At 45.9% G+C, this 25,682-nt stretch overlaps 2 protein-coding genes and 1 non-coding gene across 10 annotated transcripts in view; all 3 read right to left on the bottom strand.

Annotated features, from left to right (window-relative positions):
• The window catches only part of CNOT1 (CCR4-NOT transcription complex subunit 1), a 99,759-nt gene extending 97,247 nt beyond the window's left edge, over positions 1–2,512 (bottom strand). For 6 of the 8 annotated variants that reach the window (XM_063112206.1, XM_063112208.1, XM_063112212.1 and 3 more), the window contains exon 1: positions 2,396–2,511. The gene's annotated coding sequence lies outside the window, so the exon portion shown is untranslated. Of the gene's footprint in view, positions 1–2,395 lie in introns of all 8 variants that reach the window. The other 2 variants (XM_063112214.1, XM_063112210.1) reach the window with 2 other exon arrangements.
• A 1,479-nt stretch (positions 2,513–3,991) lies between these two features.
• Positions 3,992–4,065, bottom strand: TRNAI-AAU (transfer RNA isoleucine (anticodon AAU)). The gene has a single exon. It is a non-coding gene; the product is annotated as a tRNA-Ile (tRNA).
• A 14,529-nt stretch (positions 4,066–18,594) lies between these two features.
• Positions 18,595–25,682, bottom strand: part of LOC134387441 (pre-B-cell leukemia transcription factor 2-like) — a 30,262-nt gene continuing 23,174 nt past the window's right edge. The window contains 5 exon segments of the mRNA XM_063109909.1: positions 18,595–18,663; positions 19,995–20,079; positions 21,797–21,954; positions 22,525–22,649; positions 23,787–23,999. Of these exon segments, the coding sequence (XP_062965979.1) occupies positions 18,595–18,663; positions 19,995–20,079; positions 21,797–21,954; positions 22,525–22,649; positions 23,787–23,999 (650 nt within the window).

Below are 25,682 nucleotides of genomic sequence, written 5' to 3'. Positions count from 1 at the left end.
GACAGACTATTTCTGTTAACTCAAGAAGCATAACAAACATTTTACAAAAAATTAGTCTTAAAATATAAGAACATTGAATTGTTGGAGAATTGTTGTGGACAATTCCCTTTCTTGGCAGTGAGTACAAAGATTTGTTACTTCCTAGAATGAAATAAGTTCATAAATTTAAGTTGGTTAAAAAGAAAGCTTCTCACAATTACCCTGATTTGATCATTACACATCGTATGCATGAATCACAATATCATACTATATCCCCATAAATGTGTACAATTATTATGTGCCAACTAAAAAAAATATTTTTTAAAGCTCTTCTTGGGTTTTTTTTTTTTTTTTTTTTCTTTTTTTTGGCAGCTGGCCAGTACAGGGATAGTAGAACCACGGCCCTTGGTGTTTTCAGCACCACACTCTAACCAGCCAGCCCCTAAAAAGCTTTTCATAACTAGATTTGAATCTAACCAAAAACATACGTTGAAAAAGTAACATGCAATTTATGATTAGGCTTTAAAGCTTGTTTCGAAAAGACTGCAGGCATTTCCTTTTCTGCCTTCACATAGCTTTCTTAAATGACTTAACCCAAAGTAAGGAGAATGTCACAGTACTTAGCTTGACAAGATCTACGTTAAAGAGACCAGGATTTAACCCCCCAGTAGAAATTCAGAGACTAGAAGAGCATTTCAGTTCTGTTTCACAATAACATCACAAAACCCCGCCTTAAAACTTCTAAGATTACAATTTTGGGTAAAAAAAGGAAATACTTTCAGCTATTAATGGTCAAGTCTTTGTGCCTTGATTCTAGACATGTCTAGTTTCCACCAGAAGACTTGGGATCCACACTTGGACCAACTCTCCCAACAAGTTTTATCAAGATGCTATCATTTCAATCAAAGCACAGCTATCTGCCTAAAACTTTATGTATCATCAACCCATTTTCTCCTTAGACCAGGTAACAATTCGCAATGTCCTGAAACATGATTATTTAAACTGCTACCATGTATCTTATTAATAGTTAAAACACCGTGCTGCCAGTCTTCGAAAGGGTAAAGGGTAGGGATGACAATCTGGACCACAGATCACTAAAGTATTAAACCCAAATACCTCTCCAAAAGCAAATTTGTTCTTAATCTGTTTTACAGTCTTCCTAATATTTTACTTGACCTCCCCCATTTTTTTCATCCATATATCCCTATTCCTATCAAAGGGACTGTCAAGACAGAAATGTTCAGAAATTCTTCGGAAAAAGTACAATTATATTCGCTAAGTTAAGGACTTAAAAAAAATACCCACATAATTACAGGCGATAGAGAAACAGGTAGGGAGATTAAATATTGTTACTCAATTTTCAGGAATAAAATAGACTTTCTACTAGAGTCCTAAGAAATGCTACCTCTGATTGAGTGACTTCATAGGAAAAGTTCACTTCTTAAAGTTTATTCTAAATACAACACTTTCAAAGCTCCATATATCAAGCATTTACTTAAACTACAAAGCTCACTCCTCGTGGGGGTAATATCTGTGAGGCCGGTTGGGTAAATTCTGCAGAGGTGGTAATGAAAACGGACATTATTCGTTTGGCCTTAAGAAACCTCTACAAGACCTGCAGCAAACCTCTCACCAGCCTTGAGGCCTACAAGTGCTCAGCTCACTAGGGGGACACTTCTCCGGGGTGAGCAGAACCTCCTCTACGGTACAGACACTTGACCGAGGGGTGGGGGCAGACTTCGGAGAAAGTGTGAGCGCCCAGGCGCGCAAGTGGAACAAAACCTGTGGCAAGAAGTACAAGGAAGTGCTCGCTCCCGCCCGCCCCTCCCACCGGCAGACACCCGAAGCACGGGGGGTGGGGGACGTGACAACGTGCTGGGGGAGGAGGAGGGAAGAGTAGCAGCTCCTGCACACGGAAAAGAGCTGGGAGCCTGCAACAACTCTAAACACGGTTTCCCCGCCCGAGCGGCTAGGCCTCGGGGACCGATACCCACTGCACCCATTCGGGAGCCCGAAGTGAAATCAGCAGTTGAGGAGTTCGTGGAGTCCGGGTAGAGTGCAGCCCGCGCGAAGAGAGGCCCGGTGGCCCGAACTGCCGCCACCGCCGCCCTCTTGAGCCTCCAGGACCGGGCCGAGAGCCACCCCGGGTCTCACCCGGCGCTCTGCCCTCCGCTTCCTGCAGCCTTCGCGCCGGCCTCTTCTCTTCGGAGCGCGAAGCCTCCGCGAGCCGTGGAGAGACCGTCCGCCCTCTCCCGCCTCGCCCCACTTCCCCGTCCCGGCTGCTCCTCACTGCCCGGAGCTCCAGGAAACGCTTCCAATGGCTCCAGGTCCAACCCCGGTCCTTCTCCCACTGGCACTCGCGCTCCAAAGCTGGCATCAACAGCCTACCGCAGCCCTTGACCCCAGCCCACTTCACCTCAGGCGGCTCCGGTGGCGCTGGACACAGGAAACTCCTGGGTCCCCGACTCCGGCTCTCCTCAGCCCCCTCTTCGGTTAACTCCGCTTGTTTCTCTACAAAATGGCGCCGGAGGTCGCGCGCTCACGTCGCGGCCTTTCCCCTCCCCGTTCCCATTTCATCATTCGCTGCCCGCCTGAGGAGGGATGGCCCCAGCACCAGCCAATGACCGCAACCCGCCCGTGGCTCCCGCCCAATCACTGGCAGGTGCCCGCGGATTTAAACCAATCACACACTATCACTTGCAGAAGTCGAGGAAGAAACCAGGCTCCTGCTAGCAACTACCAATCCAGGTTCCTACTTCGCGGGCTTTGACCAATTGCCGTTCACCAGCCCCTAGGGACTGGAGTTCGAGCCCTTGCGCCTGCGCTCGAGGCGTGGGCCATGGGGACACGCTGATAACTTCGATTTGGGGCTCCACGGACTCCCCACCTGCCCTCGAGGTCTTCTTCCAAGGGGGACCTGGCTTTGCCTCAGAGAAACAACGAGGGAAGGGGCCCATAACTCTTCGCCACCCAGCGCGGGAACTACTTTGAGTTAGAGTGAAACAGTGTTCTTCCACTTTACTTCCTCTTTCGAAAAGTCACGGTCCGAAGTCTGCGGGGATTCCCAACCGGAACATTCCCCTCCCTTCGTGTCCCTTTGGCGGGGAACGCGTTACCAAAAAGCAAGCCAGCCTGTGACGAGACTTTGGGCGCTCTGCATCCTGGGATATGTAGTTGCTACCCACCCCGTTCCTGTCGCAAAAGTAAGGCGTATTTTGCCGTCACTTGTTGCGCCCAAGGAGAAGCAGTGCATGCTGGACAATGTAGTCTCCCAGCCTCCCTCCTGGTCCTAGTTTGCTTCGCTTTCTTCAAGGGAACTTTCTCTTATAGTTACACCTGTTGGCGAAGGGAAGCCTTACAGAGAGGTATGAAACTCAAGTTCTCTTCTGGCTTAAGCCCTAGAAGCGGTATGAGAAAAGATAGCTATGCCCTTTGCTCTTGGGAGAAAAAGCATAGAGATATCTTTTGCAGTGATTTTTTATCTATAGTGTTTTGCAAAATTTTTTAGGGTCACCTGTTCCCAAACGACAGTGGGAGGACTGGGAGGGAAGTGTTGACTGGTTAGCTCTTCTCTCTCTCTCTCTCTCTCTCTCTCTCTCTCTCTCTCTCTCTCTCTCTCTCTCTCTCTCTCTCTCTCTCTCTCTCTCTCTCTCTCTCTCTCTCTCTCTCTCGGAACAATTTGGTCCTGTGGATCAAATTCCTCATTTGTTATCAACCCCTACATGTCAAATTAAGATTTTTTTTTTTAGTGGTTTTATTTTTTAGAAAATCTTCATTTCATTCTTCCAAAAGATATGTTTGTTTCAAGATACACTGCAACATATTATTGTCAGCACTTCAAACTTATTTCCCATTGACTTCTTGAAGCAGCGTAATTTGTTATCCGTGGCTCCTGAACGTTCCTCATGTAATCAGCCCTTAGTGTGGATGGTACCACGCCAATACAAAGACAGCTATTTGTGGAAATGTTTTCACCGCAATTGCTAATCGTCATGGGTCTCTTTTTGGCCGCTGGCCAGTCCAGGGATCCAACCCTAGACCTTGGTGTTATTAGCACCATGCTCTAACCGACTGAGCTAACCGGCCAGTCCATGGGTCTCTCTTGGAAAGCTTTTCACAAGATCCAAGATTGCTGTGAGCATGTGGCTTCATCTTTTATCCGTATAGTCTACGGAAGTCACAGAGAAAGTGGCTACTGCCGTTACTGGAAATTGGGCCCATACTATGGTCAATACCTACAATTTCTGTCGCGAACTGCGCAAGCATTACTTGGAACTGCATACGATACAGCTTGGTGGTCCAGGTCGTTACTTGGAATTCACTGAGTCCTCTTTTGGCCACCATAATGATCCCAGCTCCCATTTTGTGTCACCTCTTGTCATGCGTACCCAAAACAGAATCCTCTTGGAACGAATGTGAAGCAAAGTTCAAGACTATGAGAGGAGTTTGTCGCGATATGTTGGACTCATATTTAGCCAAATTTATGTGGCACCAAGGATCTGAAAATAATGCTTTCAATTCCCTTTTACTGCATATATTGTAACACTTTCCTATTAACTAATATGATGTCTTGACTTCTGGTATTAGGATGTTTTAGTACAAATATCCAGGGACAAATTCTTCAATTGAATAAATCTGAGCAGCTGGCCGGTTCGCTCAGTTGGTTAGAGCATGGTGTTGATAACACCAAGGTTCAGGGTTCCATCTCTGTTATGGCCAGCTGCCAAACACACACATACACAGACACAAAATATCTGAGAGATAAATTGTTCAATTGATCTATCTACTTTATTTATTTATTCTTTTATTTATTTTTGGCAGCTGCCTGGTATGGAGAATCCATCTACTTTAGATACCTCCTATAAGTGGAATCATGCAGTATTTGTCTTATTTGTCTTTTATTTATTTATTTCGGTGGCTGGCCAGATCCAAACTCTTGACCTTGATGTTATAACACGCGATCTAACCAATTGGGCTAACTGGCAAGCCCCTGTATTTGTCTTTTTTGTGATTGGCTTATTTCACTTAGTGTAATATCTTAAAAATACTTTCTGACACCTGCCTTTTCTTGGTTGGTGGCCAAGTCTTTCAGGAAACATTTACTGAGTGCTTTGTGTTTTCAAGCAACTATGAGAGCCAGGGACCCCATGTACGGCAAGGACAAGGATCCCTTCTGTCTTGTTTATAGCTGAATTCCCAGCACCTAGCACAGTGCCTGGCACATGGTAGGCATGTGAGGAAATAAATGTTGAAACTGTAGGAACCAAAGAAATGGCCTTAAAACTTTGCAGTGTTAGTAGTAAAGGGCCCCTTAAACACATCAAGGATGAGGAATGAGGCCCTTCCATACCCTGTTGCTGGTAAAAATTCATAAAACTTCTATGGATAGCAGCATTGTGGCTGAGTTTATCAAAACTGAAAATGTACAAACCCTCTGACCCAGTAATTTCATGTCTAGGAATTTATTCCACAGATGGACATTGCAAGTGTGTCTGGAGATGAGTATATACAGATATTCACTGAAGCATTGTTTATGGGGACCCAAAAGATTGGAAACGATAGGGAACTGGTTAAATAAATGTGAGGTACTGTCGTATAATAGAATACAATGATTTTTTTCTTTAATGAGGTAAATAAAAAAAAAAGCAAGAAAAATTTTTTAAAATAAGGCAAATTCATAAACACTGATATGGAATGGTCCCAAGATTCATTGCTAAATAAAAAAGGTGCAGAATAGAAAAAAAAGAAAGCATTATCAGTATGTTACTGTTTGTGTGGAAGAAAATAACTATATCAGTATTTACATATAATTAAATGTGTTAAAAGATTTGGAAATATACATTCCTCTTCCCAACTGACACCAATGTTTATCCCTGGGGAGGGGAGTATAAATGAGGAAGGGTAAAGGGAACTTTTGCTTTTGATTCTATAGACCACTGTACTATTTGAACTTTTTACAAAGAGGATGTATTCATGTTTTATCTGTATAATTAAAAAAAAAATTTTTTAAGGACAGAAAGTGATACCATAGAGAGCAACTACCTAAGATCAACTCTGTAATTCTACAACTCAAACATAGATCTCCTAAAATAAAGATAATTTGAAATAAAGCTATGTTACTTTTCCCCACTTCAGCCTGTCTTTGCCAGGAAAATGGTTTGCTCCTTTAAACAGAGACCCTTGTGCCCACTGCCAACTTCTCCTCTGGAGCTACACCAACACCACTCCTAGGATTTGACATGTGATGGGGACTCAGCCAAGTAACTACAAGAATTGCACAATAACCTGGAGATCAAAGTCCTTCAGCTGTGTGTCAGAATTCTGCGTGGCTTCTATCCTTACTAGAAAGCTGAGAGCCTCAGAATGTTTACAAACTGGAAGGGATAGTGGAGATCATCTGGTGCATCTTTTAATTTCACTGAAAGACGTAGTTGGAAATCACACCCACACAAACTATTTTACTAGAGACCTTCACAAAGAATTCACTGAATCACCATATAACTCAGCCATTATGTATTTTGGGATTCAAACATATTTAGAAACAGGTATTTCAGCCAGCTGTTAATTACTCACCTGGCCCCTTTCCTCAGCCTCCTTTCAGTCCTTCCCTAGTTAACTGTGATCCCAGGCTCTGGAATAATTTTACAAAACTCATTAATTGTTTCCCAAAATAGCCCGGAGAGGGAAATGTAAGTGCTGGAAAACAAAACCCTCATTTAATTGTGTTAGGAAGGGGGGCAAAAAATACGTAGAAGACAACATTGAGGCTTTGATATCTGTACAAACAATGTTATAAAATGTTTGGAGGTGCTTGGAAGAAAGGTGAGCAGAAATGCAAGGCTTTATTATTCCACAATCCTGTTTTTCACTCTCACTTTTCAGATGAGTCAATAACTTCATTTTATAGGTGAGTCAGTAACTTCAATTTACAGTAGTTTTGGCTACCTTAGAGTCTCTGTCCTATCCAAAGCCACCCCTTGGCAGCCTAACTCTAAATCCTGATCTCCTTGCAGCCCATTACCACTGCCCAGCTCCAAACCTTCTGACTCCCTGGACACCCAGGCTTTAGAAGGACTTTCATAGCTCTACTCTGGGAGGATGTTCAGGGAGGCACACTGCAAAAGGCCCACTTAGAAATTCAGAAACCTAGGTCTTAAACAGGCTGCGCCAGTATCTTGGATAAGTCATTTCCCCTTCCAGAACTCATTTTCACTCTTTATCATTCTGAAGATATTGAGTAAGCCTTATGGGGACTCCTAGGAAGCCAAGGACTCACTACAGAATTCTGGAATTGATATATGTGTGTGTGTTTTCTTAATCAACTGATATGAGGAGTCTTCCAACAGCCCATGGGAGATGATTATTAGGAAAAAACTATGCATAGATTGCAAAAATTTTTTGCACCAAAATAGACTCATGCTAACTTGTTATAACATGTCTAAACGGGATCTACTTTTTTGAAAAGAACCCCTATAAGAGCAACATGAATTCTGCTAAAATTGAAGCAAGAGTAAACATCAAACTCATGGTGAAGCTTTGGTGGAAAAATGCTTAAATCATTGATGCTTTACAAAAAATTTATGGAGACAGTGCCCCTAAAAAATCAAGTTTACAAATGGATAACTCATTTTAAGTAGGGAAGAGATGGTGTTGAAGATGGAGCCCGCAGTGGCAGACCATCCACCTCATTTGCAAGGAAAAAATTAATCTTGTTCATGCCCTAATTAAAGAGGACTGATGATTAAGAGCAGAAACAATAGCCATCACCAAAGACATCTCAATTCACTCAGCTTACACAACTTTGACCGAAAAATTTCAGTTGAGCAAACTATCCCCTTAATGGATGCCCAAACTGTTAGAACCAGATCATCTGTAGACAAGAGCAGAGCTTTCAATGGAAATTTTAATCAAGTGGAATCAAGATCTTGAAGCATTTCTTCAAAGAATTGTAACAGGAGATGAAACATGGCTTTACCAGTTTGATCGTGAAGACAAAGCGCAATCAAAGCCATGGCTCCCAAGATGTGGAAGTGGTCCAGTCAAAGCAAGCAGACCGGTAAAGAGCAAAGTTCATGGCAATGGTTTTAAGGGATGCTCAAGGCATTTTGCTTGATTTTCTAGAGGGCCAAAGAATAATAACATCCACTTGTTATAAGAGTGTTTTGAAAAAGTTAGGCAAAACTTTAGCAGAAAAACGCACAAGAAAGCTTTACCAGAGAGACCTTCCTCACCATGACAATGTTCCTGCTCATTCTGTCATGAAACAAGGGCAATTTTGTGAGAGTTTCTATGGGAAGTCATTAGGCATTCACCCTACAGTCCTGATTTGGCTCCTTCTGACTTCTTTGTTTCCTAATCTTAAAAAATCTTAAAAGGGCATCCATTTTTCTTCAGTTAATAATGTAAAAAAGACTACATTAACATAGTTAACTTCCCAGGACCTTCAGTTCTTTAGGAATGGACTAAATGGCTGGTATCACTTGCAAAAGTATCTTGAACTTGATGGAGCTTATGTTGAGAAATAAAGTTCATATTTTTTATTTTTATCTTTTAATTCCATTTTGCCATGGACTTTTTGAAATCTGCTTATGTATTCTAAAAGTATAACTTTATGTATTTCATCTCATCCACACCTCAGGACCTGGTGAGGTAGGGAGTGAGTTATTTACCCCATTTTCCAGATTATAAAGCTGAGGCTTAAAGAGATTGAGTCACTTGCTCAAGATCACATACCTAGTCAATGGCAGAGCAAGAGTTGGAACTCAAGCTGTCTGATTCCAGGGCCTACATTCTCAACCACCACACTCTAAGCCATGGTTTGGAAACCTTCCTGACTAGGTGACATCCAGGGTTCCAGCTATAATGGTCAGTAGCCCATTAGTGATGAGATATTTCCCAAACCAAAAACGAGTCTGACAGAGTGTTATGTTAGTGAGATAGATTCTGAAAATACTGCTCTGTGTTTGGTGTTTTCCAGGTAAGTGTATGTTTAAATTCTTAGATTCTCTCCTTAGCTGGCAGTTTTGTCCTAAAACTATGTAGGAAGCATCTAACTTTTTCTTAAGGTTATTTCTCCTGCCTCTTCATGAAAGAACAAGGAAGGAACTAGGGAGGAAAAAGGAAAGGCCACATAGCGTCTCCTCTCGTGGTTCATTTAGGTTTATCTGAAAATGGATACTTGCAGACAAGATAGGGCAGATCAAAGAAATCTTCCTGGGTTCTAGACAGATAAGCATCTGTTCCTTGGGACTATTGATGGAATTCAGAGCTGGACAGGGTCTGTGACTCTGCTCCACTTCTCTGTGTCCTCCCTGAGTGCAGACCTGATATATGATGTGATTGCCCTAAGCCTGGACTACCAGCTCTAGCTGTTCATTCTCCACCCTCTGGGTCCTGCCTATTTAGTATTCCAGACTTTTCCCCGGGTAGTATCTCAGCCCCCAACCTATACTTAACATCTTTTACGTAACACCCTTCTCTACCATCATCTTAGGCAGCTTAACAAAGTAAACTTACAACATATCGTGAACTGGAGTTGGTCAGTTGGCTCAGTTGGTTAGAGCGCAGCTTTATAACACCAAGATCATGGGTTTGGATTCCTGTACTGGCCAGCCGCCAAAAAAAGAAAAGAAAGAAAAGAAACGGCATATCCTGAACTGGAGGTGGGGAGAGAGGCAATAAGTTGAGGGTTATCCTCCAAATTATTCTTTCCCATTCCACCCTTCCTTCTTAAGTTTATAAATCAACCCAGACACTTCCAAATACAGTATAGAGTATTAGGAGTCTGAGAGAAAGGGGCTTCTGTCTTTAAGATATTTACATCGCTTCTTGGAAGAACAAAAGACAGAACAAGTAATAATTAGTGAATAATTTAAGGCTGAATGTTACCTACAGAATGAATGTGTCAAAAATCTCCATACTGGGAAATGATCCAGAACTCTTCCGGAATATGTAGGTTAAAATAATAACTCCTCCCTGCTCCCAAATAGATGGGCTGAACAGCCAACTCCACTGACCTGAAAAGGATTTTTCATAACCAGGAATCCCGAAACTTTCATAGGGCCTCAAATTACACTGGGGGAAGGGGGGATAGGGAGGAAGGGAAGGAGCAGGTTGTGAACAGCTTTCAGTATTTCAAAAAGCAAGAGAAAAATCAAACATTTATCCTTATTTACTCCACACCCCCCAAAGCTACAGCAGTTATCGTTTAATAAGTCATCGTATTTAGGCAAAAATCTTCCAAAATTTGGAGCCTACAGGAAAAATAATAATCAAAGATTTTTGGAATAAAATATTGGGAAATCTCTATATTGAGGCCCAGACTAGCTCCAAAAATCTGAGCCTAATTAGCCTCATTCACTGATCTAAGGATAGGAATATGCCTTTGTCTTTGTAGCCCTGTGGCACTTGGTATGTTTGACAGTAATATAAAGAAAGGACATGACAGATTCCAGGTTTCAATAAAGAAGAAAGCATTTTGACAATTTTACTTGTATTTCACAGTTTAATGCTTCGTGACCTGCCCCAGCCTGGTGCTTGGTACGTAGTAGGAGTTCTGTAAGTAATGAATGAATGAATGAAGACTCAAAGAGAATCAACTCAAGGAATCGTTTCTTTTTAATAGGCTATAGATCATATAGAATATCCAATCCTGCTGTCTTGATGCAGGCAATAAGCAAATAGAAACATCTGTTTCAAACAAAGTGGGAAGGGTGGACTGGGAGTTTAGAGGTGTGGGTAAGTCATTTAAAAAAAAAAAAAAAAAGATGACTGGTAAGGAGATCTTAACCCTTGACTTGGTGTTGTCAGCACCACACTCTCCCAAGTGAGCTAACCGGCCATCTCTACATAGGGATCCAAACCCATGGCCTTGGTGTTATCAGCACCACACTCTCCCAAGTGAGCCACGGGCTGGCCCCTGTGGGTAAGTCATTTTCAAAGTCTCCTTTATGTAAGAAAGCCTCTCCGGGTGTGTTAAGGCTTATTCTTTCCAAACCATTGTCAAGATCCCTCCCTTCAGTTCGGGGTGGGGGGGTGAGCAGGATAGTAGCCTGGGAATGTTGCTCTACCATTCTGCAGATAAGAAAATAAAGGCTCAGAAGAGCTAGTGACTCCACTAAGGGCACATAGCAAGTTGAAGGCAAAATCTTTACTGGAACTCAGCAGCCTCTGGAGACTTCCAGGAACGTACTACTGTCCATTCTTCTCACACAGACTTTTTAAACCCATTTTCTCCTCCTGTATTCCACTGTATTGGTGACAGCAGCATGGAGCTTTTAGAGAAGGAGAGTGGGAGTTCATAGACCAGATACACCCCAAGAGAAGCAGAATGGGGTGGGGGGATGGGAGACTCCAGCTTCTAGGAAACCCTCCCAGCAGCTGAGGAAGATCACAAGAAGGAGGTGCTCTTCAATAAGTAAGCTCTCAAACATCTTCGGAGCTTGAGCAGGTCAATATTGGGGTACCGTGTGTCCTGAGCTCTGTGCAGAAGAGAGATAGGCCAAATAGTTAGTACTAGTTATCGTACTACTATATATTTCTGCAGAGTAGTGGTTCTCAAAGTGTAGTCCCGTGATCAGCAGCGGCAGCATTAGGGAACTGGTTAGAAATGCACATTCTTAGGGCCGAGCCCGTGGCGCACTCGGGAGAGTGCAGCGCTGGGAGTGCAGCAACGCTCCCCGCCGCGGGTTCGGATCCTATATAGGAATGGCCAGTGCACTCTGGCTGAGTGCTGGTCACGAAAAAGACAAAAAAAAAAAAAAAAGAAAGAAAGAAATGCACATTCTTAGATTCTACCCCAGACCTACAGAATCAGAAACTCTGGGGTGGGGCCCAGCAGTCAGCCCTACAAATAGTTCTGATGCCCTTTAAAGTTTGAAAAACATTGCTCTAGAGTTAAAATGTATAGATAAGCATTTTTTTTTTTAAGCAGGAAAAGTAGCAAAAATTTTTTTGTTTGATTTTTTAATCTACAGAGGCCTGGATAGAGAAATAGGGGAGAAAACTGGAGATGTTTGGAGGGCTTCTCAGGGAAAGTAGTGTTTGAATGGGGTCTGAATATCCACATAGAGCCCTTTATGACACTAGACTCAGTTTTCCTATTTGATTTCTCCAAGGTGTCAGGCCTCTAACTGCATTTACTGTCCTTAATCCCCTAACCCGCAACTCCTTTCAGGTCTAGAATAGATCCTGGAATCTCAAGCCAGGACTTTGGTTCTTTCAGGCTGGGTCCTCTTTAGTACCCTTCACTCACTGAAAGGGAAAGAGCTTCCCTCCCTAACCCCAGGAGGACCCAGGCCACACTGAATCCTAAGCCACCTCCCCTGCACAGGTTGTTGTGAAACACTGGTTAAGAGGTGGGTGGAACCCCAGCAGTTGGGAAAATGGAATAATTTAATCAGGCCCCCTCACCTGCCCTCAGGTTGGGGGTGGTGCAGTGCATTCTTTTTAAGCAAATTGTGTGGGGGGGGTGGAGTTAATGCAGTTTGGCTGGCATCTGCCTCAGGCGTCCGCGGCCATGCTTTCCAACCTATGGCTTCTCAGGACCTGTTTGCCGGTTACCTAGCTCATAGACCTGCATGTGAGGGGTCTGGTGACCCAGTCTGTGAATAGGCTTGAGGGGTCTGTGAGCTCCAGACCCAGCCCTAGCTCTACAATTGGCCCAGTCGGCAGGATTATGGGCAGGTAAAAGAGCTGGACACCAGCCCTACCTTGACCTTGAGGAATGAGATCTCTTATTCTTTAAAGAAGCCAGCAACCTACCTACAGTAACAGGGCAGGTAGGGGATCACCATCTAGGGGCCCAAAGAAAGGGGTCACTCAGCAACTCTGCTCTCCACAGCCTCTGCCAAAGGGTTTCTCCTTAAAGCAGCCCTCCAACCAACTGACCTTCATTTGGGTTTCCTGGGACAGCTTCTGGCTTCAAGGGGCAAGAGAAGGGAGTTTAGAGCCAGAGCATCAAGCACTTATCAGCCGATAACCCCCAGCTCTGTAGTCACCACCTCTGCCACCAGGGCAAAACCCTATTTGTTCAACAAATACTCATTGATTAGACATTCACTGTATCCTGGAACACAGTTCTGAGCACTTCAGGTGTCTGTGCTGATTGGTGTTGCTCGCAGACTATCAGAAAAGCCAGCTGTTGAACAAGGAATTACAGGTATGATAAATTCTAGTAAAAGAAGCACAAAGGGCTTTGCGGTGTCCGCAACTCCGTCTGGGGATTCAAGGACTCCCCCAATGGTGTGAAAGGAGTAGGACTTATGTAGGTTGAGTGGTGGCAAGGGGGACACATTCCAGCAAAGAGCTAGACCTTCCAGGATGATATTGGCATCTTTCAGGAGTTGAAATACTGCGAAGACTGGAGCCCAGAGAGGTAGCCAGAGGCCCGGCTAGAGCTGTTATGGTCAGCCCTTTATCCTAAGAGCCCTGGAAAGCCTTTGAAGGGTTGGGTGGAGCAGCTGACAGGCTTATGTTTACATTGTTTTAAGGTCACACTGGCTGTGATATTGAGCAAGGATTGGTACCCAGCCAGAGAAGCTGCTGGGAGACTAAACAGGAAGCTACTTGATGGATTTTGGACAGGGCCAGCGCCATTGTGCACACAATAAGCACCAACACGAAATAGCCGCCGGCCTTGTCTTCCACTCCAGCACCAATCCCCTCCCTGCTTCCCTTTATGAGAAGCCTCCTGACTTAGAAACAACTTTCTGGCTTCTGCATCGGCACAGTTCTCCACCCAGTTACATCAACCGTTCATTTCACACCCAAAAGCTAATATAAACTTTCACAAACCCATTGTTGCTGCTGTCCCCCATTTTCAGGGCAGCCCCAGGATGTCCTCCATTTTGAGTACAGCCCAGCAGATTTCTTTCTTTAATAAAGCTTGAACGGTACCTGGCATCTCGACTCACTTTCTTTCACTACTGCGGGAGTCCAGGAGAAGTGTCGTGGGTGGGGAGAGAACTGGGGCCACAAGAGATGTGGGAGGTAAAATTGTCAGGCTTTAGCAATTGGCATGAAAGGTGAGGGAGAAAAAGTGAAGGATTGTCTGCCACTGGGTACCTTTCTCTCCATGAGACGGGGAGACTGGAGGGGTTTGTGGGCAGAGATGGTGGGTTCATTTTGGAGGTTGAAGGTACCTCAGATTCACCAGGTGGAAATGTACAGTGGTCCCCATGGAGGTGAAAGTCTGGGAAACTCTGGAAACTGGGGCTGGCAGTTACTGACAGGTGGTTGAGCTGATGCCTTGGGGGAGTTTGCAGAAAGCAGAAGTTGGGGGCTCTGAAAAGCACTGTGCTTGTATTCAAGGTTAGGAGAGAAAGACTCTGGCGAGGAGGAGCAGCCCAGCCCAGGAGGCCTGAGCACTATCAGACACCAAGAGAATTGAGGGGCTCAGTGTTTTTGAGCAGTCAAGCAAGGAGGTTGTTGACAAGGTCCTTGGGCTGTGTGACAGCTCGACCAGTGGATAACCTTAGAGAGAGCCATTTTTGTGGATTTCTGTGGAATGGAGGCGCTGAAGCCAGATGGAAGTGGGCTGTGAGTTCAGGAGAGGGGAGAAAGACAGCTATAGCTGGAGGGGAAGGGAGGGTTCTGGATTTGTTTAAAGAAGGAGAGATTGGCACACATTTAAATGCAAATAATGTGGGGCCGGGCCCGTGGCTCACTCGGGAGAGTGCGGTGCTAATAACACCAAGGCCCTGGGTTCAGATCCCATGTACGGATGGCCGGTTCGCTCACTGGGTGAGCATGGTGCTGACCACACCAAGTCAAGGGTTAAGATCCCCTTACCAGTCATCTTTAAAAAAATAAAAATTAAAAAAAAAAAATGCAAATAATGTTCTTTTGGAAAGAAGTTATCTCGCCTCTGTAACATCTAGATAGACCTCAGCTTTAGATAATTGGAGGGGCAAGGTCTCCTTTGTTCCTGCAATAAAGGAAGAAATGCTTGGGCTGCAAGCATCTCCCCAGCCCTCCTCCGCTTGGCATTTCTTCCCAGAGGCAGAATGCTTCCAGGGCAGGCTCTTTTTGGAGCATCACCTATACCTATCTTCCCCAGGCTGCTGAAGACCAGAAGAATGAAGGGCTTCAGAACTCCACCCCATCCCCAACCCCCAACAAGCCCTCCCTACTCTGGGTACCACATCCTCACTGGCTGCTTCAGGGCCTCCACAAACCTCTTTCTGAGTTACAAGCCGTCAGCATCTGCTTGTAGACAAGGGCTCAGAGGTCATGCTGTAGTAGCTCCCAGTTCAAAGGGGCCATGTCCACATACTGCCTCTGGGATTGACAGCTAACTTGGGGGCTGCAGGGAGAGGCTGCTGAGGATGGCCGTGTCTACTCCGGGATTCAGGGAAACTGGGAACTGGGATTCCTGTGATCCCTTTTCAACCCTGCCTCCCAGTCAGCAAAAAGTTGCTCCTCGACATGGGCCTACCCACTCTCCCAGGATCACAACGCTTTCCTGCACCCTCTTCCTGGACCCTATGACCCCCCACCTCCCTCTTCTCTGCTTCCTCTCCAACTGCAACATGCCTCTCCCTCATCCAATTTTTCTTCCAACAAATATTTGAGTGCTTAATATTTGTAGGTGCTGGGATTGCAACAGTGAACATGCATCCGTGCCTTAGTTCCTGCTGTGTCTGCCCTACCTCTCCCCTCAATCCTGTGGGGCCACAGCCCAGCTGTTGTGCCTCTGCCAGTGGCTTCCCAGATCTTGGGCTTGCCTGCACAGTTCCCAGGCAGGGAGGTAGTTAGATGTGGAGAGCCTGCTGAAGCCATAGGTACATGGCAGTGGCATTGATGTGTTCAGGCCTCCCAGGGATGGGACCATTAGGAGGCTGGAGGCAGAGTGTGGTAAGTGGTAATGGGGTTCAAAGCCACAGATATTCCCTCCCTCCATCTCATTATTCCATGCCCAGGTCCCCCAAACTTGGTGAATCCCACAGAGATGCTCTTTTGGAACCTCACAATTTCCATGTTCTATACTCCTGCTCTGTTTCTGTACTATGAGCCAAGTCCTTCCCCTTCTCTATGCCTCAGAATCCCCTTCTGTAGAACAGAAAAATCAGCCAGGGTGATCTCTAGGTTCTTTCCTTCTGGAAGTGTTCTGAGTCCCACAGTAGCCCCTGGTCCACACTATACTCCAAATGGGAGTTCTCAGAGAGAGTAACCTGGGGAAGGAGAGGTGGAGAGAGGACAGGCAGGCTGTTCTGCATACCTTCCTCTGCTCCACCATCACCATTTGATATTTCTAAGAGAAAAGGACCCAGGATGCACCTGCCCTGGATGGGGGAGGGACCCTGGGGAAGTGCTGCCTGTCTCCCATCCCCACCATCCTGGGCACCCCACCATCCTGATCCTTTTCAGGCTCAGACCATGCTGTCCCCAATCCAAGACTGCCCCAGCACAGAAATCACCCAGCAGATAGCTGGCACCAAGGATGCTTCCAGAGTAGCCAGAGTGAGGTACCTCAGGTATTACAGTCTGGGCTCTAGAGTCAGACTCCTGAGGTTCATGCTCCAGCTCTGTCCTAGGTAACCTTGCACTAGCACAACACCTCTCTGAGCTTCAGTTCCTTCATCTGTGAAATGGGGACAAAAATAGTACCTATGGTAGAAAATCTTTGTGAGGGGGCCGAGCCCGTGGCGCACTCGGTAGAGTGCTGCGCTGGGAGCGCGGCAACGCTCCCGCCGCGGGTTCAGATCCTATATAGGAATGACCGGTGCACTCACTGGCTGAGTGCCGGTCACGAAAAAAAAAAAAAAAAAAAAAAGAAAATCTTTGTGAGGGTTAAATGAGATAAAGTTGTAAAATACTCAATACCTGGCAGAGAGGAAGTTCATGTACTCATTCATTCATTCAGCAAATAGGTAACAACTGCCTCCTATATGCCAGGTATTGGGAATGTAGCAGCAAACAAGTAAAGTCCTTGCATTCATTGACCTTGTATTTATTTCTATTTATTCATATGTTTTATTTTTGGCAGCTGGCGAGTAAGAGAATCTTGACCTTGCTGTTATAAGGCTGCGCTCTAACCAATTGAGCTAACAAACCAGTCCCACTGACCTTACACCTAAATAAGGGCAGAGAGGGTGTGGACTTGAACCCCTTCCCCCACCCTTGAATATTAACTGACTAGCTTTTCTGCTTCTGTAATTAGCTTGAGCAGGGTTTTACAAGCCCCTGCGGGTGGGACTTTCCCAAACCGCCCAAAGTTCACCCAATTCCGGGAAGGGCCTAACCACACAAGGGGTGAGCTATTGGGCAATTCCCCAGTTCCTCGTCTGTATACCACCCCGCTGAAAGCCACCAATGAATTTAAAAGTCACCTCAGGTGAACAATAAGCTGTATACAACTCATCCTGTTGCCACAGTCTGCCTACCAAACTGTATAAAAGGTGCTCGTGTTAAGAGCTCGGGACCATTTCTGTCCTGAAGACGGAGCGACCCCAGCGTGCTGGAAATAAAAAAAAGCCTCTTGCTTGATTGCAGCGATCTCTGTCTCCTGGTCTTTGCGAGATGAGCCTTCCCAACAAGTAAGATTTGCACTTTTGGGCCAGTCTTACAAGGGAATAAACAATAAGAAATAAATAAGTAATGCCAGGCAGTAAAAGTGCTACAAAAAATAATGAAGTCCAAGGTGCTGGAGGGACAGAAAGAGGTGGAAGGGCTGGGGAGATGGGCAGCAATTTTTGGTTGGGAAGACCTATCTGATAGAGGATTCAAGCAGAGACCTGAATAAAATAAGAAAAGAAGCCCAGCAGACATCTGCCAACATTGACATAGGGTGGCAGAGGGTTCCAAATAGGGGACCAGAAAGTACAAATGTCCTGATACTGAAGTTTGGTGAGGCTGAAGCAGAGCAGTGATAGAGGAGGAATATGGGTCAGAGAAGATCTAAGCATGTGGGTCGCTGGATGCCGTGGTCAGGACTTTGGCTTTCATCCCAGTAAGACAAACCACAGAAGATTTTGAACTGACCAGTTCTATTTATTTTTATTTTTTTTTTATTTTATTTTTTTAAAGATGACCGGTAAGGGGATCTTAACTTTTGACTTGGTGTTGTCAGCACCACGCTCAGCCAATGAGCTAACCAGCCATCCCTATATAGGACCCGAACCCATGGCCTTGGTATTATCAGCACCACACTCTCCCAAGTGAGCCACGGGCTGGCCTTGAACTGACAAGTTTTATTTTTTATTTTTTATTTATTCACTTGGTGGCCAGACTGGTACGGGGATCTGAACCGTTAGACCTTGGTGTTGTAACAGCAGGCTCTAACCAACTGAACTAACCGGCCAGCACAGACTTTAGTTTTAGAAAGCTGCTGTTAGAAGAGACTATAGGTGAACAAGGGTGGCATCAAGAATCTCTGAATTAGGAGGATGTTGTGATAGTCCACGCAAGAGATGATAGAGGATTGGACTAGTTGAAAAGGTGACAAGAAGCATTACCTATAATAAGTATTTCCAGACTACAGGTGCAGCCCTCACTACCCCTCATCCCGCCTCATCAGCCACTTACTGGCATGGCCACGTTGAACTGGTGTCTTTGGAAGAGGTTGCTTATGTCAGCAGCATAGTGCACCTGGTAGCCATGTGCCCCCAAGCAGGGCTAGTAGAGCTTGTAGATGTTGAGGCCACTGCTCTGAATCATGTCATAAGTGCCATAAGCTGCCAGGACCTGCAGGGAAGAATGAGTCTAAGATCTTTCCAGGGTTGAGGGTAAAACACAACTTTCTAGACTTCCAGACACAGGTCCCAATTACTTTGACACCCAACATGATAGAAGCTGCCAGCAAAGCATGTGGGACCTGAGCTTGTGCCCTCTGGCTTCTTGGTGGGGAGGGCAGTCTTAAGCTGACCCCAGGGGACACATCCATGCCATACCACGGGGAGCTGGGGGAATCCGCAACCCTCCCCACCTGAGGAGAGAGCTATGAAGTACCAACCAGGCTCCTGCAATGGCTAATCAGAATTTGAGGGCCCGGCACCAGCTCAGGGATCATAGTTAATTACTGCCCCAGGGCAGCCATATCTGAATTGTCACCATTCCATCTGAGACCTCCTGCTGTTTTTTTTTTTTTTAATCATAGTGTGCTGAAGTTTGCATGAATAACTTTTATAATAAAATCAGAGCCAATTCAGAGTTACCCCCAGACTAACTCTCAGTCACTTGCATTCAGATATGCACACCCTCTTGGGTGGGAGAGACAGGGGAAGCCTGACAGCAAATACTCCTGGAGGAACTGGAGATAGTCTTTTCTCTTGCAGCAGAGTGAGTGTTATCTCTGATTTGCATCAGGGCCTCGCTGCTGAGTGTTTTGCCAAGGCCTTTGACTGGGGCAGGGTAGGGGAACCTGGTGGGAGGCCACGCAGCCAGGAGGACACAAAAAACCTGAACTGTAGTCCACACTCTGTTTCTTACTAGCTGGAAGGCCTTGAGGAGTTTGTTTTTCTGTCTGCAAGATGGTGATAATAATGACTATTCTTTTTTAAAATTTTATTTATTTATTTTCTTTCTATTTTTAGGCTAGTCAACTGAAGCAGTGGGAGTGAAGTAACAAAATCTGTAACTGGTTGTGATCAATTAGTTGTAAACACCACTGCACCCAGACCAGTCAATAATGCCTATTCTGAAAAACAGTAAAATTAAGTATGGAACACATGAAACTTCCATATTGCTTGAATTGTTAATGAGCAAAATATATGAGTATGAGTATTGCACTTGCAATTTAAAAAGCGAAAAGAAATAAGGTTTTTTAAAACAACAGTGTGGGCCCCACCAATCTGCCTGCCTTGCAGGGTTGGTGTACGGTGCAAAAGAGGAAATGTCATGCTTTGTAAATTGTGAATTGGGAGGGAGTGTGTGTGTGTGTGTGTGTGCCTGTGTGTGTAAGGATAGCACTGTGTACTGGGGTTCTGACCTCCTCTATATTCTTTGCTCTACTGCTAGCTGAAGAGGAAAGAGAAACTCTTTTTCTAATAGCCCACAAAGGAGAGCGGGTGACTCACTGCACAAAAGCAGTTGTCCTCTATGGTGCTGAAGAAGGTACAGATGCCCTCGGAGTAGGAGCAGATGTTGAGGGATGCCCGGGGGCTATGGCAGGGGGCTGGAGAGTCAGACAGTGAGAGCAGGGGCCACCTGAACCCACCTTCATTCCCATGGCAGTCACCCCATTTCCTGCTGTATTTCTTAACCCTGATCAATCTAAATTGGCCTTCCAGGTGTCATCACCTGCCTCTGACCTAAGGATGGCAGAGAGCCAACTGCCTCAGAGGTAGATGTGCCACAAGGTGCCAAAGATAAGGACTAGAAGGAGACAGGACTTATTCATTGCCAATGAAGCCATGGTAGTAACCAAACTCTGTCAGCATCATCATTCAGCTGGTAGTTGGTCATTTCATTTCCTACTCCAAAGACCTAAAACCAGAAGAGACAAGTAAATGCCCCACCTCATGGTAAGAGTGATATAACTTGATTTTTTTTTGGCGACTGACTGCTGTGGAAATGCGTACCCTTGACCTTGGTGTTACAACGCCATGCTCTAACCAACTGACCTAACTGGCCAACCTGATAATGTCTAACCTTGATTGAGTGCTCACTATTGCCAGACTGTACTTTGAGTCCTTTACATTCATTGTCTCCTTTAGTCACCATCATCCTGTGAAGCAGGTACTACTGTGTGCATTTCCATTTTATGGATGAGGAAACAGAGAAGATAAAGAGCTTACTCAAGGCCACACTCAGAGACAGAGACAAGATTGAAACCCAGGTTGGTGTGATGTCCAGACCTACACTTTTAGTCACTAGGCTCTAGAGTCATCCCTAAGTACCCGTGGGGTATTGATTCCAACACCCCATGCAGATACCAAACTCCTGATGCTCAAGTTGCTTAGTGGACCCTCTTTATCCATAGGTTCAGCATCTGCAGCTGGAAAAGAACCCACAGTCAGCTGAATCCGCAGATGCAAAACCCGCAGATATTGTGGGCTGTCTGTATTGTGTCCTTCAGGATCAACACAGAACCATACTCAGAACCTCAGAACAGCTGACATCTCTCAGTTTAGCCTCATAGGAGGGATAAAGATCAAGGTCAGAGGTCAATCGCTATTCTCCAAATGTATCCCTAATCCTTCCATTTATCTCTGTCTCTAGTGTTTTCATTCTAGCCCATGTGTCACTGTTATCTCTCCCTGGACCACCACAACAGGCCCTAACTGGTCTGTTTCCTTGTACTCCCCCCTGCTCCTCCCTAATCTATCCTTGTGCTAAAATCCCTCCAACAGATTCCTATAGAATCCTTACCATGGCTCACAAGAACCCCACGATCTGGCTCCTGCCACCTCTACAACTGTACTCTATCATGTCCCATTCACTTGCTCTGCTCCAACACAGTGGCCTCTCCTACTGTTGATATCCAGGGTCATTCTGCCTCACACTTGCACTTATTTTTTCTCTTGGCCTGCACCATGCTTCTCTCAGCTCTTCTCACACCTGCTGCTCATCATTTAGCTCACGAAGGCTTCCCAACCGTGATGTCAAAAGTGGCCCTTCATAGCCCTTAGTATTCTCTGAAAAACCTTGTTTATATATGTGATGAGTTTATGTTTATTGTCCATTATGCCCCACCTAGGAGGCAGAGATCGTGTCTGTCTTGGCCACCGCCATATTCCCAGTGGCCAGATCACTGCTGGCACAGACTGGGTGCTCAATGAATATTTGTAGAATGGAGGAAGCCTTGAAGCCAAGAGTAAGGATTTCTGGGCACTGCTGGTGTTGGTTCCTGCTCAGCTAGCCGGGACCTGAGACGTACCTTGAAGTTGACAGAAACCAGATCCTTGACAATCTGTTCACTGAGGAGGGCACGAACACTCCCCCGGAGCTTTCTCCGAAGACATAGAAGTCATGTCTGGCAAAAGTAGGGAATTTTTCAAAGAAACTCAGCAGTGCTTGGTAGTTGTCAGCAGCTATCTGAACGGAGAGGAAGTGGAACCCCAGAGGCTGGTGAAGGTGGGAGAGAATCCCAGACAGCCTCCTTTGCCTCAGGCAAAGGGTGAGAGAGATCGTCTATTCATTTGCACATTTCATACTTCGCTCGTCTCCTCCAGCTCCCTTCTTCCCTGCTCTGGCCCATTCTCTCTCCTGCAGCCAGAGGGAGGTTTTTTTTTTTCATGGCAGCAGGTCGGTACAAGGATCTGAACATTTTTATTACCACCATGCTCTCTCAAGCGGCTTAACTGGTCAGCCCTCAGAGGGAGATCTTTTAACGTGAATAGCTGGTCATGGCAGTCTGGGTGTCACACCTTTCGAGAGCCCCTGATCACCCTGAACTCTGATGGGGTTCATAAGACCCTCCGTAGTTGGACCCTGGAGAGCTTGCCAGTCCCAGCTCATGCCACTCTCCCTCTTAAACGTGGTGCCCCAGCCTTTCATGCATCAGCTGGCATTATCTCGATGCCTCTGCCCACTGCTCCCTCTGCCTGGAATGCCCTTTCCTCCACACTCACTGGGCTTTGCTCCTTGATGCCTCAGGTGATGTACATCTCCCTCCTTGGTCCACAGGATCTCCTCTTTCTTCCCACTTGTAATGACTTGTTTAATGTCTGCTTCCCCACTAGACCCCAATTCTGCCTCCTTCACCAGTTTCTCCGCTGGGTAACCTATACCTGCACATGGTAAAGTGCAAAAAAAAAATTGTTGCATCCAATTTCAGTTAGAAAATGAAGGTCCAGAGATCATTTGTCTCACTCCTTTTTTGGGGGCAGGGGGAGGGCAGCTGGCTGGCAAGGGGATCCAAACCCTGGATCTTGGTGTTATCCTAACTGGCCAGCCCATTGTCTGGCTCCTTAATTTCACAGATGGGTGGGGAAACTCAGTTTCAGGGAGGGTAAATGACCTACCCAAGCTCATACAGGGAGTAGCTGTAGAGCTAACTGTTGCTGATCTCTGGGTTACAAGGGAGTGTCTCCTTCTACACAGTCTGATCTCTGTGACAGCTTCAGGAATGACCATAAAGACAGCTGACACTTAGTGCTTTCTATGTTCTGGTGATCTCTGTGCGGTAACTTCATTAATCCTCAGCACAACCCTATGAGGTATGTACTATTATTAGCATCCCATGTGACAGATGAGAAAACTGAGGCACAAGGAGTTGAAGGAACTTGTTCTAGGTCATATGGCTGGGAAATGGCAGGACTGGGATTTGAACTCAGCCATCAGATTCTTAACTATTACACTATACAGCTGGCCCAATACATGGGAGGGAGGCATTATTATCTTTTATCTCTCAGCCCCAGGAGGGGCTTTGGGGTCCTTTGAATCTAAAACAGGGTCCATAAACCTGGCTGTAGGAACCAGGCAGAGAACATGGATGGGTGGAGCAGATGAGCATAAAGCAACAGGGCATAGTGGGGATAGTGGTGAACTGGAGAGCTCGTAGCCTTGTAAAGCCACCTGGCCCTTGCTGCCCGTCAGCTCCAGAGGGGTGTTGCCAAGAGGAAATGCAGGCTTAGAGTCAACTTTTCAACAGAAGCCACAAATCTGAATTTAATCTCTGAATTATGTAAATAGTGGCAACTGAAATTCAAGTTTTCTTCGCCCCAACCAACATGCACGCCAAAGAAAAGATGTCCATAGGCTGAATGAATATCACCCACAGGCCAGTAGTTTTCAGCCTCCAGTCTGAGACATAGAGCATTTCCTTCCTCCTTCCAGCTCCCTCTCTCTTGTCCTCCCCTACCTCCATTTCACTTTCTTGCTCTTCTTCCTTTCCCTTCCTTCCCTTCTCTCCTTCTTCTCCCCACCTTGAGCATCATAACCATTCACGAGCTGGTCATCAGTCTGGTATTTTTGGCTGAGAGGGTGAGAGTAACCCATACCAGCAGGGGACTCCAGGTACAGGACATTGGCCCCCACGTTCCAGCTGTGCAGGTTTGTGTAGAGGGATCTGTCGGTGTTCGTTTGCAGGAAGGAGGGAGATGTGCAGGTGTTCTCTGGGCTGCAAGGTCCAAGGACACCTATGGGGCTGAACGCAGTGTTTGTGAGGACTCTTAACAGTGCCTGCTAATAAGATGGCCAGGGAGGAGCAGAGGTGGGTTCTGCAGTCAGGGAGCAGATGGCTAGGCAAGCCCTCTTTCTTCCATTCTCTTCAAACCTTCTCTACAGAGAACCCTTCCACTGCCTAAGAAACAGAGGGTGTTTCCATTTAAAGTCAAACTTCACCCCGAGTCTGCTTTGCCTCAGCCCTTACTGCCTAGCACTAGGTTGATCAGAGCTCCTCAGGGACCCTCACCATAGCTCTGGCTTGTATCAACAAGGAAAGAGTAGGCTAGGCCAAATGGCTTTCATCCCTCCTTTCCCACTCAACATTGCTCCCAGCAAGCCCCCACCTCAGCCTGGAATTTCAGTAGAACCCATTCTCAGCCTGAATTTCCTCCATGGAACTACAGCCAGGACCACCATTCAGCCAGAGCACTTGAGGGTCTGATGAGGGGTTCCCCTGGGACTTTAAAAACCTGTAGGAGCAAGAGAAAGTGACCCTCTGGCACTGTGTCCCAGGGTAGCCAGGCAGAGTCACCTTCATGGGCATGTGACCTGTGCAGTCACACAGAGTCCTGTGTTCAGAAGGTCCCCACTCTTGGTTTAATGCTCTTGAAATTCTTACAAACTTTTGAACAAGGGCCCCACAAATTATGTAGTCAGTCCTGTGGCTAGGAAGCTGCTCAGCTACTTAGAAGTGGGCCTCCTGGGGGTTTCTGTGTTGGCAAGGGGAGGTTGGCTTCCCGGTGTTTTCTGGGGACCTCACTGAGGACTCACCCTGCCCCAACTCTCACAGCTGGTTCCTGACCTGGCTGTAGCCCCACCAGCCATATGTGATAGGTTAGGGGTTGAGGGTGGGGGTGTTCACAGGATCATTAGTGGCAAACTCCAACTGGAGCCACAGGGTTTCCACAAAGTCAGAAAGACCTCAGCAGTCACCTGCTGCAACCCTCTCACTGTAGAGGAAGGAAACCTGAGGCCCAGAGAGGGAAAGAGACCTGTGTGAGGTCACATAGTGCTATGGTTTGAATGTCCCCTCCAAAATTTATGTTAAAATTTAATTGCCACTGTAACAGTATTAAGAGGCAGAACTTTTAGGAGGTGATTAGGTCGTGAGGACTCTGCCCTTATAAATGGACTAATTCCATTTTTATAGGAGTGGGTTAGTTATCGTGGGGGTAAGTTCTCATAAAAGGATGACTTTGGCCCAATTTCCTCTCTTTTTCGTGTGTGCTCATTTGCCCTTCTGCATGTTGTGATGCAGGAAGAAGGCCCTTGCTAGATGCCAGCGCCATGCTCTTGGTTTTCCCAGCCTCCCTAACTGTGAGAAATAAATTTATTTTCTTTATAAATTACCCAGTCTCTGATATTCTGTTACAGTAACAGAAAATGGACTAAGGCACACAGCAGATCAGTGTTTAAACTAACAGAGTGATTCTTTCCCTACTGCTTGTACTCTGCTGGGGGTGGGCAAGCAGTGAAGAGAAGGAGGGCTCATTTAGCACTGAGCTGGGCCTTGGAAGACTTCTATCATCTTTTTTTTTTTTTTTTTAAAGATGACCGGTAATGGGCTGGCCCGTGGCTCACTCGGGAGAGTGTGGTGCTGATGACACCAAGGCCACGGGTTCGGATCCTATATAGGGATGGCCAATTCGCTCACT

Source organism: Cynocephalus volans, chromosome 10 (genome assembly GCF_027409185.1).
Source record: "Cynocephalus volans isolate mCynVol1 chromosome 10, mCynVol1.pri, whole genome shotgun sequence".
Taxonomy (NCBI): Eukaryota; Metazoa; Chordata; class Mammalia; order Dermoptera; family Cynocephalidae; genus Cynocephalus; species Cynocephalus volans.
Note: the sequence above shows the minus strand (reverse complement) of the source record. Positions and strands in the feature narration are given on the sequence as shown.